General features: G+C 41.4%; 2 protein-coding genes across 3 annotated transcripts in view; one reads left to right on the top strand and one right to left on the bottom strand.

Moving 5' to 3' along the window:
• mtor (mechanistic target of rapamycin kinase) overlaps positions 1-20,032 on the bottom strand; it is a 126,589-nt gene that overhangs the window by 81,699 nt on the left and 24,858 nt on the right. The gene's annotated exons all lie outside the window — the stretch shown is intronic.
• LOC129830184 (angiopoietin-related protein 7-like) lies at positions 13,509-17,590 on the top strand. Its single transcript, XM_055892525.1, has 5 exons — positions 13,509-14,142; positions 15,555-15,655; positions 15,943-16,137; positions 16,507-16,702; positions 16,837-17,590. Exons 1-5 carry the CDS (start codon positions 13,779-13,781, stop codon positions 17,004-17,006), a joined length of 1,026 nt encoding a protein of 341 aa, XP_055748500.1. The 5' UTR covers positions 13,509-13,778; the 3' UTR covers positions 17,007-17,590.

Consider the following 20,032-nt stretch of genomic DNA (forward strand, 5'->3'; position numbering starts at 1 on the left):
CTTACCACTATCACTAATTCCTGCCGTGATTAACTAAAACAGTAGGCCCAGCGACAACAAGGTACGACGCCGCGAGTTCAAATCTACCTTGGGACAAGATCTTTAATTTGAGGGAAAAATGCTCCACTGTTGGTCCGAGTCAAATAACATGTGTGACAAACTAGTTGATTATAAAAATGCATATAAGACGTTGTATATGTAAGTGTAGCCTACACATCTGTGTAATATAGCCTATAGCAGCTACTATAATTTTTGTAGGCTACCTGTGATTTCGTTATCTGAGAACGTTTTTCTTTCGCTGTGTAATTGACTGGATATATTAACAGCAGTATTAAGCCTAACATTGAACTAATGAATGATGGGCTAATATGCATACACTTCTAACTTAGACTACATATCTCAAGCCTTCCTGTCTTCATTGTTTTGTTACACAATTACGCACCTGGCCTCTCCGCTGCCTTGGCTATTACTCTTAAATATTGTAGAGTCCCAGAAAAAGTCAGACTACAGTAGTTTGATGGACACTTATTTAGACAAATGTTCTTTACTAATAGCCTATTGGAGGAGAGATGCATGGTTGCTTTTGCTTGCTGAATATAAAATAGGCTACAGCATTAACAACTGTCAGGGAGTTGAAAATGAGAGAGACAGCGCATCTCAGTGTCAGAAGACCATATTTTCCTATGGTATCTTAGCACCTGACAAAATACACCATATTAGTGTATTTTAGCATATTAGCATGCTGACAAAATACACCATATTAGTGGTCTGCAAATGTACCTTTATGGACCTTCTAAACTGCCTAGAAAGCCAGCATCCCAGAGTCGCCTCTTCACTGTTGACGATGAGACTGGTGTTTTGCGGGTATTATTTAATGAAGCTGCCAGTTGAGGACTTGTGAGGCGTCTGTTTCTCAACCTAGACACTCTAATGTACTTGTCCTCTTGCTCAGTTGTGCACCGGGGTCTCCCACTCCTCTTTCTATTCTGGTTAGAGACAGTTTGCGCTGTTCTGTGAAGGCAGAAGTACACCGCGTGGTAGGAGATCTTCAGTTTCTTGGCAATTTCTCGCATGGAATAGCCTTCATTTCTCAGAACAAGAATAAACTGACGAGTTTCAGAAGAAATTTCTTTGTTTCTGACCATTTTGAGCCTGTAATCAAACCCACAAATGCTGATGCTCCAGGTACACAACTAGTCTAAAGGACAGTTTTATTGCTTCTTTAAATCAGAACAACAGTTTTCAGTTGTGCTAACATAATTGCAAAAGGGTTTTCTAATGTTCAATTAGCCATTTAAAATTATAAACTTGAATTAGCTAACACAACGTGCCATTAGAACACAGGAGTGATGGTTGCTGATAATGGGCCTCTGTACGCCTATGTAGATATTCAATAAAAAATCTGCCCGTTTCCAGCTACAATAGTCATTTACAACATTAACAATGTCTACGATGAATTTCTAATCAATTTGATGTTATTTTAAAGGACCAAAAAAACTTTTGAACGGCAATGTATATGCAAATGTTTTTGATCAGTACAATAAAATAAGTCCCAAATGGAAGGGAAACAGATCGATTGTCATCTGTAGCGCCATGAAATCAGCCAAAACAAGCTCAATAACTCAATGCATGCACACACTCCTACTGAATATGCATTCACCTGTATTGTGGATAGACCTAGGCTACATATTGATTTACCCAATTTATCAATAGAGATTTACAATTCAAATCAATTATTACCATTATGTAGTTCGATTAGTAATAAAAACAGTCAAACTTATTGTAAGATTGATTCATTACAGCATACATAGCTGTCTCTGAAAAAAATGTTACATCAAAAAAAGAGTCTAATGTAACGAAATTGTAATCTACCTCAAAAGATGCCCAACGATTGAACAGAGCAGTAGCTGAGTTTATCTGTCTGGATCAAGTGCCATTCTGTGACTTCAGCTAATAGGCCTGCTTCTTCTGCCGTGGTATCGCTTTGATATTGTTTTGGTATTGTTTGGTTATCGAGTATTGGGATGGTATCGAGTATTGTGATACTAAACCTGGAATCAGTATCGAAGTCAAAATTCTGGTATTGTGACATCACTAGTATACGGGGATCGCAGAGCACAGCCTTGAGGAACTCACAGATCTGCCATTTCATAATTTGTTCACTTTTTTTTTTTTTTTTTTAGCACTTTCACATATATAGCCCTAATATTTAGCTAATGAATTGCCTAATATCTAGCTATATTTCCTGTTCTTATTTTTGGTGTTTGCTGTTGAATATCTACATTTAAATACAAGTCTTTATATTATTTGTCATTGTATGTACATTGAAGTATTATTTGCCGTTGTCACTATGACAATGAACACACCCTAAAAGCACTGAATGGTCTTTGTTACCATCTTATTATCAGATCTACAGCGTGACCTACAGTGTTGATCAGTTGATTGACAGGTACACTGTAGAACTATAAATTATTAACTTTCCTCTAGCGTGGATGCTCTGCAACGTGGTTTCGAGTCCAGACTCGCGGTAAACGTCTTTAAAATAACTAACACAATACTGCCATCTGTAGGATAATGTAGGATAAAGTGTTTGTACACGTCCATCTACGTCAACATTTGTAATTGGCTGATGCAGAACTTGTTTCAGGAAATAATCCCCGTCTGTCTGGTGAGGTTAGCATAGGTCTAACGTGTGCCAGATTATTTGATGGGACCAGGTAGAATGTAGCATTCTGTCACATGCAAATAAATCAACGCTTATGCAAATTTTGAGCAGGAGCAACTGTTTAAATTTAAACTGTTTCTAATTAAACCGTTAGCAATTAAAATAAATAGCAATCCCTCTGAGACCGATGTTATCCCAGTATCCAGAAATCTTTCATCAATATACAGTGAGCTCCAAAAGCATTAGGACAGTCTTTGTTGTTTTGGCTCTATAGTCCAGGACTTTGGATTTTAAATTATACAATGACCAAAAGTATTGGGACAAATTTGTGCATCCAACTTTATCACTCATCATTTACAATTAATTCAGGATTATCTGTAATCATTTTAGCATTCACATGAATGAAACATTTTCTTATTTACAATAAAAGTGACTCAAAAATGACACAATACATGTTTTACCATGAATTTATAAGGGCACTGCGGGTTTCCAAGAGTCACAAGCTTGATGTAGTTATTGCGTGCTGTGAATATGGGACCAAATACATAACTGTTGACTACTTAATACATACAGACAGTGCATTCAGAGAGTATTCAGACCCGTTTACTTTTTCCATTTTGTTACGTAACCACCTTATTCTAAAATTGATTAAATTAAGCCATTTTCCTCATCAATCTACACACAATACCCCATAACGACAAAGTGAAAACAGGTATACCTTATGTACGTAAGTATTCAGACCCTTTGGTATGAGACTCGAAATTATGCTCAGGTGCATCTTGGTTCCATTGATCGTCCTTGAGATGTTTCTACAAATTGATTGGAGTCCACCTGTGGTAAATTCAATTGATTGGGCATGATTTGAAAAGACACACACCCGTCTATATAAGGTCCCACAGTTGACAGCGCATGTCAGAACACAAACCAAGCCATGAGGTCAAAGAATTTGTCCATAGAGCTCCGAGACAGGATTGTGTCGAGGCACAGATCTGGGGAAGGATACCAAAACATTTCTGCAGCATTGAAGGTCCCCAAGAACACAGTGGCCTCCATAATTCTTAAATGGAAGAAGTTTGGAACCACTAAGACTCTGCCTAGAGCTGGCCATTAGGCCTAACTGAGTAATCGGGGGAGAAGGACCAAGAACCCGATAGTCACTGACAGAGCTCCATAGTTCCTCTGTGGAGATGAGAGAACCTTCCAGGAGGACCATCATCACTGCAGTACTCCACCAATCAGGCCTTTATGGTAGAGTGGCCAGACGGAAGCCACTCCTCAGTAAAAGGCATATGACAACCCGCTTGGACTTTGCCAAAAGGCACCTAAAGGACTCTCAGACCATGAGAAACAAGATTCTCTGGTCTGATGTAACTCTTTGGTCTGAATGCCAAGCGTCACGTCTGGAGGAAACCTGGCCCAATCCCTACGATGAAGCATGGTGGTGGCAGCATCATGCTGTGGGGTTTCAGCGGCAGGGACTGAGAGAAGTCAGGACCAAGGGAAAGATGAATGGAGCAAAGTACAGAGAGACCCTTGATGAAAACCTGCTCAGAGCGCTCAGGACCTCAGACAGGGGCGAAGGTTCACCTTCCAACAGGACAACGACCCTAACCACACAGCCAAGACAACGCAGGACTGGCTTCGGGACAAGTCTCAATGTCCTTGAGTGGCCACGCCAGAGCCCGGACTTGAACCCGAACGAACATCTCTGGAGAGACCTGTAAATAGCTGTGCAGCGACGCTCCCCATCCAACCTGACAGAGCTTGTGCGGATCTGCAAAGAAGACTGGGAGAAACTCCCCAAATACAGGTGTGCCAAGCATGTCGCGTCATACCCAAGAAGACTCGAAGCTGTAATCGCTGTCGAAGGTGCTTCAACAAAGTACTGAGGAAATGGTCTGAATTCTTAAGCAAATGTCATATTTCAGTTTTTTACTCTCAATACATTTGCAAAAATGTCTAAAAGCCTGTTTTTACTTTGTCATTATGGAGTATTGTGTGTAGATTGATGCTGGGGGAAAAACTATTTAATCAATTTTAGAATAAGGCTGTAATGTAACAAAATTAGGAAAAAAAGTCAAGGGGTCTGAATACTTTCCAAATGCACTGTAAGTGAATTTGTCCCAATAGTTTTGGTCCCTAAAATGAAGATTTTACGTACACAAAGTGCTGTGATATCTAAACGGTTCATCCGATACGGATGAAAACACCCTCAAATTAAAGCTGAAAATCTGCACTTTAACTTCATAGTCATATGTATTATTTCAAATCCAAAGTGCTGGAGTACAGAGCTAAAATAACAAATAATTTGCTACTGTCCCAATAGTTTCAGAGCTTACTGTAGTTATGGACCACAAATCTGTTTGGCATTAACTCAGTACAGACCACAGAGAATTACAGAAACATTCACATCACTACCAATTTGATAGAAATCACAGCAAAGACCAAAAGGTAACAGAAAGGTAATTTAATATCTACATACATTTTCAACCCTGGAATGTCTTCAGAAAGTATTCACACCACTTGACTTTTTATATTTTGTGTTACAGCCTGAATGGATTAAAATTCACACACACACACACACACACACACACACACACACACACACACACACACACACAATACCCCATAACGTCAAAGTGGAATTATGTTTTTAGAAATGTTCACAATTGAATAAAGAGTTAAAAGCTGAATTGTCTTGAGTCAATAAGTACTCCACCCCGTTGTTATGGCAAGCCTAAATAAGTTCAGGTGTAAAAGGTGCTTAACAAGTCACATAATAGGTTGCATGGACTCACTCTGTGTGCAATAATAGTGGTTAACATGATTTTTTGAATGACTACCTCATCTCTGTAACCCACACATGCAGAAGATTGTACGGTCCCTCAGTCGAACAGTGAATTTCAAACACAGAATCAACCATAAAGACCAGGGAGGTTTTCCAATGCCTCGCAAAGAAGGGCACCTATTGGTAGACAAAAAAAGCAGACCTTGAAAATCCCTTTGAGCATGGTGAAGTTATTAATTACACTTGGTGATGGTGTATCAATACACCCAGTCACTTCAAAAATACAGGTGTCCTTCTTAACTCAGTTGCCGGCGAGGAAGGAAACACGCTCAGGGATTTCACCATGAGGCCAATGTTGACTTTAAAACATTTACAGAGTTTAATGGCTGTGATAGAACAAAACTGAGGATGGATGAACAACATTGTAGTTACTCCACAATACAAACCTAATTGAAAGAGTGAAAAGAAGGAAGCTTGTATTGAATACAAATGTTCCAAGACATGCATCCCGTTTGCAATAAGGCACTAAAGTAATGTGGCAAAGCAACTAACTTTTCGTCCTGAATATGGAGTGTTATGTTTGGGGTAAATCCAATACAACAACATGACCAAGTACCACTCCCCGTATTTTCAAGCATAGTGGTGGCTGAATCATGTTATGGGTATGCTTGTAAATCGCTATGAACTGGGGAGTTTCAGGATAAAAAAGAAACAGAATGGAGCTAAGCACAAGCAAAATAGTAGAGGAAAACCTGGTTCAGTCTACTTTACACCAGACACTAGGAGATTAATTCACATTTCAGCAGGACAATAACCTAAAACACAAGACCAAATCTATACTGGAGTTGCTTACCAAGAAGGCAATGAATGTTCCTCAGTGGCCAAGTTAGCATTATCTTAAATCTGCTTGAAAGTCTATGGCAAGACTTGAAAATGGTTGTCTAGCAATGATCAACAACCAATTTGACAGAGCTTGAAGAATTTTGAAAATAAATGGGCAAATGTTGCACAATCCAGGTGTGGAAAGCTCTTAGAGACTTACCCAGAAGGGCTCACAGCTGTAATCCCTGCCAAAGGTGCTTCTACAAATTATTGACTCAGGGCTGTGAATACCTACGGGAGATATTTCTGTATTTCATTTTCTATAACGTTGCAAACATTTCTAAAAACATGTTTTCACTTTGTCATTATGGGGTATTGTGTGTAGATGGGCGAGATTTTTTTGTAAATGAATTTTGAATTCAGGCTGTAACAAAAAGTAGAATAAGTCAATACTTTCTGAAGGCACTGTATCTTTGTTTGAAATGGAATGTTTTACTTAATACACATCATGATAGCAGTACAGAATAGCTCTAAATACATCAATGTAGGTCTGTGGTCATAAAAGTAAAAGGATGAAACAAGGTTTGCATTTGTACATTTGATTCAAGCAACTTGTTCTAAAATAAAAAAAAAATAAAAAAAGGGTAATCTGTGCGGAGGTACTTGACATCAGGTGGAAGACTTTACTTTAATAAATGTTATATAATTTTAGCTCCGAGAGGAGCCCTGGAATTTGTTGGCTCCCGTTACGTCCCTCTCTCTAATTGAACCCATGAGTGCTTTGACTGAGACGGACAGCTTGGCCCTCTGGTCACCGGACAGTTTGATTTCAAACGCTTTACAGGGGTTTTTCGAAAGAAGATGTCTGGCGGTGAGAAACTTCTGATGAGAAACACTTGGCACAATTCATACCATCAGCTCAAACTCAGTGTTTTCCACTAGCGTCGGCTATACAGTACTTTTTTCACTTAAATTAACTGGCCTACTTCTTTACAATTTGCAAGTCAGAAAAAAAAGTCCACCAAGCCCTCTCCCGCTGGAATGAACGATATGAATAAAACTATGCTACTTTTAAATTCAGAAAAAAAAGTCTGCCAAACTCTCCCCCACTAGAATGAACAATATGCATCTTCTACCGTGAGCGTTGACAGGGAAACACTGCGGGTTTGACAGTTGTCTGTCCCGGATCTCCTCTTTCTGTATGTCTGTCTGTCTGTCCCAGATCTCCTCTGTCTGTCTGTCTGTCTGTCTGTCCCAGATCTCCTCTCTGTCTGTCTGTCTGTCTGTCTTTCCCGGATCTCCTCTCTCTGTCTGTCTGTCTATCTGTCTTTCCCGGATCTCTTCTCTCTCTCTGTCTGTCTGTCTGTCTGTCTGTCTGTCTGTCTGTCCTGGATCTACTCTCTCTCTCTGTCTGTCTGTCTGTCTGTCTTTCCCGGATCTCCTCTCTCTGTCTGTCTGTCTGTCCCGGATCTCCTCTGTCTGTCTGTCTGTCTGTCTGTCTCGGATCTTGTCTGTCTATCTGTCTGTCTGTCCCGGATCTTGTCTGTCTATCTGTCTGTCTGTCCCGGATCTCCTCTCTCCGTCTGTCTGTCTGTCCCGGATCTCCTCTCTCCGTCTGTCTGTCTGTCCCGGATCTCCTCTCTCTCTGTCTGTCTGTCTGTCCCGGATCTCCTCTCTCTCTCTCTGTCTGTCTGTCTGTCTGTCTGTCCCGGATCTCCTCTCTCTCTGTCTGTCTGTCTGTCTGTCTGTCCCGGATCTCCTCTCTCTCTGTCTGTCTGTCTGTCTGTCTGTCCCGGATCTCCTCTCTCTCTCTCTGTCTGTCTGTCTGTCCCGGATCTCCTCTCTCTGTCTGTCTGTCTGTCTGTCCCGGATCTCCTCTCTCTCTGTCTGTCTGTCTGTCTGTCTGTCTGTCTGTCTGTCTGTCCCGGATCTTGTCTGTCTATCTGTCTGTCCCGGTTCTTGTCTGTCTATCTGTCTGTCCCGGATCTTGTCTGTCTATCTGTCTGTCTGTCCCGGATCTCCTCTCTCTCTGTCTGTCTGTCTGTCCCGGATCTCCTCTCTCTCTGTCTGTCTGTCTGTCTGTCTGTCTGTCTGTCTGTCCCGGATCTCCTCTCTCTCTGTCTGTCTGTCTGTCTGTCTGTCCCGGATCTCCTCTCTCTCTCTCTCTGTCTGTCTGTCTGTCTGTCTGTCCCGGATCTCCTCTCTCTCTCTCTCTGTCTATCTGTCTGTCTGTCTCTCCCGGATCTTGTCTGTCTATCTGTCTGTCTGTCCCGGATCTTGTCTGTCTGTCTGTCCCGGATCTTGTCTGTCTGTCTGTCCCGGATCTTGTCTGTCTGTCTGTCCCGGATCTTGTCTGTCTGTCTGTCCCGGATCTTGTCTGTCTGTCTGTCCCGGATCTTGTCTGTCTGTCTGTCCCGGATCTTGTCTGTCTGTCTGTCTGTCCCGGATCTTGTCTGTCTGTCTGTCCCGGATCTTGTCTGTCTGTCTGTCCCGGATCTTGTCTGTCTGTCTGTCCCGGATCTTGTCTGTCTGTCTGTCCCGGATCTTGTCTGTCTATCCCGGATCTTGTCTGTCTGTCTGTCTGTCCCGGATCTTGTCTGTCTATCCCGGATCTTGTCTGTCTGTCTGTCTGTCCCGGATCTTGTCTGTCTGTCTGTCTGTCTGTCTGTCTGTCCCGGATCTTGTCTGTCTGTCTGTCTGTCCCGGATCTTGTCTGTCTGTCTGTCCCGGATCTTGTCTGTCCCGGATCTTGTCTGTCCCGGATCTTGTCTGTCCCGGATCTTGTCTGTCCCGGATCTTGTCTGTCCCGGATCTTGTCTGTCCCGGATCTTGTCTGTCCCGGATCTTGTCTGTCCCGGATCTTGTCTGTCTCGGATCTTGTCTGTCTCGGATCTTGTCTGTCTGTCTGTCCCGGATCCTGTCTGTCTGTCCCGGATCCTGTCTGTCTGTCTGTGTGTGGTGTACGCTGTGGTTGCAGTCAAATGTCTTTACACGGAGGGAGAGAGCACGATGCTCCTTCATCGACTATGTGAATCAATTTGTACATCGCATATAATGTGGTAATGATGAGTCGAAATCCACATAGTTTATTGTATCTAGCACATTCATTTAATTTATTTTGCGGGTTTCATATGAAGCCACAAAGTGATGGAGCATAGGCTAACTGTGCTTTGATTGATGAACAGCAAGCTTAACTAGTTTATAAAAGGTGTCAAACTGACTGAATAAAGTCAATCTCCTACATCCCTTTGCCATTCCTAAATGTCCATGGTATCACATCTGGATAAGTAAACTAAAGATCTCATTTGTATTTTTGATATATAGTCCATCAGGACTTGCCAGACACTGATGTTAAAATGAGTGACTTGTCAGTAGCCTACCGAAACACATCATTTCGAGAGCCTTTCATTTGGCTCCCTAATTTGTATACTGGTACAGGACAAGTCTCTGAATTGTCCTTGAGTGGCCGAGCCAGAGCCCTGACTACTTGAACCCGATCGAACATCTCTGGAGACCAGAAAATTGCTGTGCAGCAACGCTTCCCATCCAACCTGACAGAGCTTGAGAGGATCTGCAGAGAAGAATGGGAGAAACCACCAAATACAGGTGTGCCAAGCTTGTAGCATCATACCCAAGAAGACTCGAAGCTGTAATCGCTGCCAAAGGTGCTTCAACAAAGTACTGCGTAAAGGGTCTGAATACCTATGCAAATGTCATATTTCAGCTCCTTATGTTTAATAAATTAGCAAAAATTTCTAAGAATGTTTTTACTTTGTCTTAATGAGGTATTGTGTGTAGATTGAGGGGGGGGGGGAACTATTAAATCAATTTCATAATAAGGCTGTAACCTAACAAAATGTGGAACAAGTCAAGGAGTCTGAATACTCTGAAGGCACTGTAGGTCTACTGATTTAATCAAAGTCTGACAATGGAGTAGACAACTGCTGCTTTCTGTGTAGCAAAGCCCATGTTTAACACCTGCTTCATTCTTCAATCATACCTGTATTGCAGATACCTGAGAAAATGCCTCTAAGAAAGGTAGTTTGAAGCCTGCGGAAGTCAGCAGACAAGATTATTTAGGAAGAAATCTGTTGGTCAATAGATACACAAGTTGTTTATAAATAAATGACATACTGCAATTCACAAAGAGAGTTGCAATTGTTGAAATTCTGTGGCCATCACACAATTTGTTTGATTTTAAATGTAACCTTTAATTTATTTAAGATAATTTGGGCAATTTACTTAATTTTCCTGTTTTAATAAAATATATAATTTGAAGAACAATCATAATTTTGGCAATTTATATCTTGCAGTAAAATACTTGACTCTCAAGAGAAGACGGGTTAAATGTTTTAAAAAACGGTGTAATGTCATGATCATATAGGCCTAGGTCTAGACGATATCCCCCAAAACTAGCAATACACTGAATTCATACAAGTTCAGTCATTTAAATTGTAAACACAATACCACAACTTATTTTTCCAATCTGGGAGGTAAACCCAATAAAGTAGGTCATCATTTTGATGCATATTAAGGATGGAATCAAGACATTAGAATGTGACAAAGGCCACTAAAATAGAGCTTGTTACGCAAAACAAGTGCATAACCCGAGCCGGGGGATCCTGGCTGGCTTCTCCATGTGCTTGTGGAAAACACTACATGCTTATCAAAAGTAAAGAACCATTGTGTTGGGAGCAGCAGGGCGAGCTCTTAATGTGTTTTTTTAAATTGCATAGAAAACTATAAGGGCTATCCATGGGAGCCACACAAATAGGGGGCCTTCGCGGAGGTTTATTGGTCTTAACACCTCTAATGTCAATGGGTGCTCTGCATTCTTCACATGCCGCATGGTGCGAAGCAAGAGAATATTTTGAGAAAACAGTGAATCCTGGGGGGAAAAGCAACGTGGTGCTAACAGTATGAACTAGCATCCAGCTGGAAGTTCCAGCACTAGTGCTATTTGACAGATTCCAGGCCCAATGAATAGCAAGGCCTCAGGGACATATTGCTTGAGAGTGAAATATGATTCACAACACTGTTTTTAGGCATCGAGAATATCTAGGAAAGCATATTATCCACGTATTTCTTTAATACTGACTCACGTCTATGACTAAACCAAACGATACACAAAATGACTAGGAAAGCATATTATCCACTTATTTCCTAAAGGCTGACTCTCGTCTATGACTAAACCAAACGCTACACAAAAAAAATATACTCAATGGGCATGACATGGGGAAAATGTTGTGATTTGTATTCCTCTAAGCCTTTATTCACAGCAGAAATATGTTTCTTGTGAAAGAGGTGGCAAGGTATAGCATGTGGCCAACATTTTGATGCCATATGTGACCGGTTACAGGATCTAAGTCCTTTGACACTGGTTCCTACTTCACAGTATGGTCGTAAAATATTTAATAAATGTTATATATATCTATACACACACACACGATCCAATTTTTTAGAACACCTACTCATTAAATTGTTTTCCTTTATTTTTTACTATTTTCTACATTGTAGAATAATAGTGAAGACATCAAAACTATGAAATAACACACATGGAATCATGTAGTAACCAAAAGTGTTATACAAATCAAAATATATTTTATATTTGAGATTCTTCAAAGTAAACACCCTTTGCCTTGATGACAGCTTTACACACTCTTGGCCTTCTCTCAAAAAATGCATCCTGTTTGCAAAAAGGCACTAAAGTAATAAAGCAAAAAATTGGGCAAAGCAATTCACTTTGTGTCCTGAATACAAGGTGTTGTGTTGTATTGGATTTGCCACTAACATATTACTGAGTACCACGCTCCATATTTTGAAGCATAGTGGTGGCTGCTTCGTGTTATGGGTATGCTTGTAATCGCGAAGGATGGACGTTTTTTTTAAAGCACAGGAAAATCCTAGAAGAAAACCTGGTTCAGTCTACTTTCCACCAGACACTAGTAGATGAATTCCCCTTTCAGCAGGACAATAACCTAAAACACAAGGCCAAATCTACACTGGAGTTGCTTACCAAGAAGACAATGAATGTTCGAGTGTCTGAGTTCCAGTTTTGACTTAAATCTACGTCAAGACTTGAAAATGGTTGTCTAGCAATGATTAAAAACCAACTTGACAGAACTTAAGAATTTTGAAAATAATAAAAAAAAAAAATGGGCAAATGTCACACAATCCAGGTGTGGAAAGTTATTAGACTTACCCAGAAACACTCACAGCTGTAATCAATGGCAAAAATTCTAGCATGTATTGACTCAGGGGTGTGAATACTTATGTAAATTAGATATTTCTGCATTTAATTTTCACAAAATTTCTAAAAACATGTTTTCACTGTAATTATGGGGTATTATATGTAGAAGAGTGAGAAAAATATATATTTAATCCATTTTGAATACAGGCTGTAACACAACAAAATGTGAAATAAGTCAAGGGGTATCAATACTTTCTGAATGCACTGTAAATAGTTCTGAAGACATATTGATTGAGGAAACTATTTGGTTCTCAGTGTCGGGCCTTAGATCACAAGGACATCAAACTGAGGAGCACAGCACGCAAGCACACTTACATCCCAAACACAATAAACAAAACTATAAAAGCCAAGTCCTTTCTAGTGGAGGTTTGGCATTCTTTCAGCTCTTTTGTGGCTTGCTTGTTCCCTCGATGTACAGTAACTGGTTGACTTATTGTAACTCATATTGTCACTCCTCTGTGGTAGAAAAGGGACAGGACCACACACGGTGGCATCAATAACATACGTGTGCTTAACCCTCAATTAAGAGTACTTAGCACCTTAAATTCCTTTGGCATGTAAAGAGGCAGCGTTTATTGCTGAAACACAACTACCATTAAAAAGGACTACCTTCAGGTGTGAAGGCAAGCCAAAGATACATTGCACACATACCATTACTTTGAGCAGTAAAATCACAAAGCTTGAAACAAGTATCAAAAGTAATTAGCAAGGTGTGCCTCTCTATGAAGATGAGTCATAGGGAATGAAAGGCTATTGGATACAAAGCCACTCCCTTTGCTCTTTCAGACAGGGCGAAAAATAAACTTTCAACACCTGACAAAGAAACGAGACACAGAGCAGAACCAACAAGAGTGAGCGAGAGAGAGATGGAGAGGTGAGGGGGGGGGGGGGGGGGGGGGGGGGGGGGCAGGGGTGGAGAAGGCCCTCCGCCAAGAGGGTTGGAGGGGGGTCAGTGACTGTGAGCACAACCACAAAGGGGAGGGCACACATGTCAAAAATATTTAAGATGCACCAGCCACAGCAGTGCTTTACTGAGGAGCAGAGAGCCTGAGCAAACAGTTGGCTAAAGGGAGCTTCACTTCAACCAGTCAGCACTTTGATTCCTAACTCACTCTAACCAATCCTGTTCACTGAGCCTCTTCAGGACCTCCAGCACCGCTAAAGAATCAGACTGGACCAGGACAGCTTGTATTCCAGCAGAGCAAGAGAAAAGAGTACATAGGTGCAAGTATCTCATTTTTGAAACATAGAAAATGGTCAAGATGTCATTGCGGACGGTGGCTCTAACTGTCACCCTGCTGCTGGTGCTGACAGAAGCGTGGGCGCAGAACCCAAGGAAGAGGATGGCGCCACCCAAGCCTCCAAAGGCGCAGTGCTGCGATGAGGTGCGCTCCCTGAAGGTACAGGTGGCCAACCTAACCAGCCTCCTGGAGGAGCTGAACCGCAAGCAGGAGGCAGACTTGATGAACGTAGTTCGGCAGATGATGGAGCTGGACAAGCAGAACCGGCAGCAGGAGGCCCGCGTCACAGAGGCCGAGAGCAAGTATTCCGAGATCAACAACCGGGTGGAGATCATGCAGCTACAAGCCGTCGAGTCTGCCATTCAGACCTCGTCAGGTAAGAACTTACCAGCCCCTTTAATTTGTTCATTGCGCCACAGCAACAAAGAAGAAAAGAGAAATTAAACACTACTTTAGTGTAAATTTAAAATGTAGTGTTTTCATTACTTCAGTGGAAAAAAAGAGGCTAAATGAAGGCATCAAAAAGTGTTTGAAATTGAATAATTAGTAGGAATAAAACACAAAAGGTTTTCTGGTGAAAATAATAGCCTTTGAGTAGGTGAATGCAGTACTACAGTAGTGACTGTGACAAATGGCCAGAGTGGAATCTGTCCAGCTCCACATGGCAGACCCAGTTAAGTTTAGACCCAGACGATACTTCTCTTTCTCCCTCTCTATCGCACTTGCCTGCTCAGCATCTTCTGCCAGATGCTCTCCACAGGTGTGAAAATCATATCACTGGCTGCCATACATTACACACTGCCATATATATATATATATATTCATAGCACACACCTAATGTCAGACACACAGGAAATTTGGTTGTCTTAAAGGTATTTTTCCCTCCTCTTTATGACATCAGTCAGTCTGCAGTCAGAAAACGATCCACATAAAAATACCCCTTAAAGAGAGACACGACTATTAGTTTCAAAACCATTAAACAACCAAACAAAATGTGTTCTACTACATTGGTATGTAGGGTGTTGTTGTTTGTCAAAAATACAAACATTTTAATTTACAGGACACTAGAAACATATTTTTGGACAAACTATAATTAGCTGTGGGCGCTCTGAATCTTGGGCACCAAACAGCTGCCATCAATTGGTGATAATGGAGATTATAGTGTGCAAGCCTGTCTGGGTGTCTCATGGCAGCCAAAAGCCATAATTTCAACTCGTAGTGTCCTGTCTGCACGAAATCTGTCAATAAAGACCACCTCCATCAAAGCCAAATTGTTTCCATCAGTCATCTGAACTTAACCAAACCATTCATCACTGTGGGGAGATTTAACCAGGCATGTCGAAGTGTATTCTTTTCATTCCCTATTAGCCAGTCTTAGCGGTGTTACTTTTATGATTCAGGCACGGTAAACAGAGAGAAGCGTTATAAAAGACTCTGCAAATTACAGAGACACTGTGCAGACGGGGAAGCAGAGCAGGAAGAAAAGTAAAGATTAGAGTGATTCTACTCCAGCCTCGAAAACACTTTAGCCCCCTTTTGATGCATTGGATCCATTTCTCCCCAGTGATCTGAGCACCACTAACCGTATCACCATACCATCACATGAACAATTGAGAGAACTATGCAAAGAAACTGAACCATGCCGTGTATAATATCCTTTTATCTCAGTCTTTCACTTCTCTGCCAGACATCCATTCCCATGATTCAGTCAATTAGCATTTTTTTTAAATCCACCATGAAACGGCATCTGGTTTGGCCATCTCTAATGACATAACCTTTATTTTCTAGATGCCGTCTACGACTGTGCATCCCTGTACACCAAGAACTACAAGATCTCTGGGGAGTACAAACTGCCTGCAGATGACTTCCTGAATACCCCTGAGATCAACGTAAGTGATGAACCCTGTAACTGCAAACAAGTTGTAGGTTCACACATCCCTGCTACATTGTAGTCTTTGTAGACTACTCTGTAGACTTTTCACAGACTTGTTGGGGTAAGTTGTTTACATTGACATTTTAGTCATTTAGCTGACGCTCTTATGCAGAGCAACTTACAGTTGTGTGTACATACATTTTTGTACTGGTCCCCCATGGGAATCGAACCCACAACCCTGGAGTTGTAAACGCCATTCTCTACCAACTGATCCATATGTTTAACCTGTGCTGTTGGTTTCAGGTATTCTGTGACATGGAAAGCAATGGCGGTGGATGGACGATCATCCAGAGACGCAAGGTGGGCCTGACCTCCTTCAACCGCGACTGGAAGCAGTACAAGAACGGCTTTGGCACCATCCGCGGAGACTTCTGGCTGGGCAATGACAACGTCTTCCGTATGACAAGGCAGCCCAGCACACTGAGGATAGAGATGGAGGTACAAAGGACGGCTGAGGGTGGGAAACCCAAAACAGGCTAGCCGCTTAGACCAGGCCCCAGACATTGAGAGTAGTAAATAGATCACAACTTGGTAAAGCTTTCCATGGTTCTGACACACACCACTCCTGGGAAACTGATGTTAGCAAGTGGGAGGTTTTCTTCAGAGCCAGGAGACTGAAGACAGACCACCCAAAACACAGTAAAAAGAAAACTCATGGGCAAGTGGTAAACCTCTTGCGTCGCCAAAAGTGATAACATTACTATTTTAATTACAAAGTTCAATATTGTCAGTTGCGTAGTTTTACCACAAGCTGTGCAGCAAATATGTTAATCAGGTACTATTTGTGTTTTCTGTTATCCAATGAAGGACTGGGAAGGCCAGACCCGCTTTGCAGAGTACAGCTACTTCACAGTGAAAAACGAGTTGAACAGCTACAAACTCTTCATCGCCAACTATAGTGGAAACGCCGGGGACTCTCTGCGCTACCACAACAACACCAACTTCAGCACCAAGGGCAAGGACAACGACAAATGTGTGGACGACTGTGCTTCACTACGCAAAGGTACAAAATACTTAAACTCGGGTTTATATCACAATTTAGATGAATAGATTAAGATTGATTCCATGTAAGAATTAATTGGAATCAATTTCTTGAACACCTTTCAATTTCTTTCCGATTACTATTTTCCCCTACAGGTGGTTACTGGTACAACTGTTGCACTGACTCCAACCTGAATGGCGTGTTCTATCGCTATGGCGACCACATCAAGAACTCAGATGGAATCACTTGGTACGGCTGGCACGGGCCCAACTACTCCCTGAAGAGGGTGGAGATGAAGATCCGGCCACAGAATTTTCAACCATAAACGCTTCGAACTTCAAACCCTGGATGATGTGCATGCTTGCCGATAGATTTAACAAAGCCTCTGAGAAACCAAAGTCTTTCCCATTGACCTTTGTTATTGCCTGGAATATTTCTATGGGTTGAATGCGTAATGCATTTAACATGTTTGATTGTAAATTGTAGTTAGTTTTGTATTTATCGTTGAAATACTTTATTTTCTTAAAAGCTTTACAAAAGCCTCTTTACCACTGTTCTGTAAGGGTAACTGAATGTTGCTTCCCTCCATCAATTGTCTCAAAGCAATAGGGTATATTTATCAGTCCTAACTCAAGCTGTCTACTAGCCTGTGGTTAAGTTGATTACATGTATTGGGCAGGTATGACAATGCAAAAAAATATATGAAGATCCATCAAGTGTTTTGCAATGGGCCTTTGTGAGCTACTGGAACGGGAACGACCACATAATGTACTTTCATCAGAAGTACCCGACATATTTTATTGTGAGAGAAACTAACATGTAGATTTTTGGGGAATTGTGTCTTTTGTAAAACGTGTACAGCTCTATATTGTGTTGTTTTGTGGGATAGAAAATAAATGTGTATTTTTAAAAAAAGAAGTGTGTTGCTGATGGTAGTCAATGTAGTTTATTCATCTAGCCGTCTGTCTTAGTTCAATATCATCAAATTATCACAAGTCCCCAATGGTTAGCTGGTTCGGAGAAAGAGCAACAGTAGGTTCGAGAAGCAGACAGTTGATCACCCTCATGTCTCTGACCAACAATGACCAAGCCTTTGCCTTCAGCCACCACTGATCTCTGACTCTCAGGTCACACTGACATTCATGCCACAGGTCAAAGGTCACATAGCCAAACTCCAGGAAACAAGACCACACACAAACACACACGTTTCCCACGACTGCCCGCCCAGTCAATACCACATAAAAAATAAAAGAAAAAGGGCTTTTCAACTACATACTGAAATGGTAAGAGTATATAGTGGAATGCCTTCAGCAAGATGCGCTGCCTGTGTAGTCTCTTCAAAGAGGAGCGAAGGTCAGGACGGAGGACATTCCAAATAAAGTGTGGGTGCTTCCATTCCTCACCTTCCCAAGAAAGACTGGCGGATGAGCGACATTCTTAAAAGTAAGTCATTGGGAGCTTAGGGACGGTGACAAATTCTGAGGATAATTTAAGATAGACGACAAATGACAGAGCCATGCTAATGTATGAGGAGCTTGTGGGTTCACCAGTCCAAAAAGGTTTCCCCTGGCAGCTGCGGAGTGGAGCTTGGGCTCCCAAGGAGAACTGGGAGGTTCCCGTCGAATTCCTCATTAATCAAGGAACCCTATGGCCAGGTGTAACCTTTTGGTTGTGTATGTGAAATGCCCCTGTGCTAATGGCTGAGACTTCATTTCCTCGACCCGTCCACCGTAGGGCCTGACGGGGGAGTTTTACAGTTCATTTACAGGGAAGCCCAACTTTCTTAAAAGGGTACTGCCAAAGCCTCAGCTATTTATATCAAGATATCGTACTGAAGGAGACGTTGGCTATTGGTCCTTTTGCTGGCGCTGTAAAATATGCAGTATCTTAAAAGTCAAATTAAGGAAATGACTAAATCAATATGCCGTCAAGGAGATATACAATCATTTTTTATAGTCTTTCAGATGCAGCTGAGAAGAAACTACGTATTCATAAAACTATCAAACATTCCAGTAGACGGCCGGAAACCATCAATTTTAGTAAGAGCTCTTACCTTCTACACAACATTTCAGAGTGCATTTCAGATTGATGGATGTCAAGCATTGCACTTCACTTATATGATTACTAGCATTAAATGGTAGTTAGCAATGTAATGTATATGGCAGGGAGAGCTTGTTTCAAAAGGCAAATAAAACATTTTTAAAAATGATTATATAATATTATTACATTTTTATCTTGTGATGAGGGAAGCACATCTCAAAACTGCATCTGTTTGAAAATGATTAGTGTGGCACTAATAGAACTAACACACCTCTATCTCAACGTTCTGTTAGGTTCTATATTGCTATGCTTCATTCAGTGGTTAAGAACAGGAGTTGGAGGCGAGTCCATCCCATTACATATTTGTTCCTTTTGAAAACCATTTCATAAGCATTGGGCTACGGTTTAAACCCCAAAGTTACTTAAAAAATGTTTTATAGAAACCTGGTCGGAGGAATGTACAAAATTAAAATAACGCATGTGAGTTAGGACGAGCAGCACTGGATGGGTACCCATCTCACAGTCTGACAGGATAGCTTCTGCTTAAGAGGTTGCAGCCCCTTACATCTGAGCATACCAAACTTTATTTGAAATTTCATTTCCACTGGAAACATTATGGCCGCGTATTTGTTATAAAACAGATGGGCCAGATGCAATGACACTCGGTTCCAGCCACTGCAATAAGCGATCGTGCTACCAGTCTCACGATCAAACTGTAAATGAAATCAGCCCTTTCTTTAAGAGGCCTTTATATTAGCAACAGCACCAGGGGGACTCCGTCCAGCCTCCAATCATTCAATTCAAACGAGAAAACATTTCAATTCAACACAAAATGTTATAAAATGACAGGGAATTTGAATGAAACGTCATGTGAGAAGTCATTGACATCGACTGATTTCTATAAAAATTATATTACTTTGATCCTCTAATTGTATGAATTTGTTGAGCGGCGTGTCCAGCTACCAGACAACAAAAGCGACAAGGAAAAAGAACATAGGCCTTTTAGAAAAGGCTAAGAAAACATCCTTATCTTAATACCTAAGCCGATGTGATTAAATAGCCAAGGTAAAGGATGGTTTCCATTCCGATTGGTAATTACTTCAAGCAATGAAGGAAGAAATGAAAGAAGGATTTTAAGTATTCGAACAGGGCCCTAGGCTCACCTACCGCAGTGGTCTAATGGATTAACCCCAGGTCGCAGCTCCTAAATCATTTTTGCTGCCTCAAAGTCCCTCATGCCTTATTCATACTGTATACCCCTGCATCTGGACGGCTGTGGAGCATCATCAAAGTCGCTTTCAATTCCTAGGA

The sequence above is a fragment of the Salvelinus fontinalis genome, chromosome 31 (assembly GCF_029448725.1).
Source record: "Salvelinus fontinalis isolate EN_2023a chromosome 31, ASM2944872v1, whole genome shotgun sequence".
Lineage (NCBI taxonomy): Eukaryota > Metazoa > Chordata > Actinopteri > Salmoniformes > Salmonidae > Salvelinus > Salvelinus fontinalis.

Coding starts and splice junctions, on each gene's coding strand:
- LOC129830184 (XM_055892525.1), top strand. CDS start 13,779: ATGGTCAAGATGTCATTGCGGACGGTGGCTCTAACTGTCACCCTGCTG. Junction 15,656..15,942: donor TGAATACCCCTGAGATCAAC/GTAAGTGATGAA, acceptor TGTTGGTTTCAG/GTATTCTGTGACATGGAAAG. Junction 16,703..16,836: donor CTGTGCTTCACTACGCAAAG/GTACAAAATACT, acceptor TTTCCCCTACAG/GTGGTTACTGGTACAACTGT.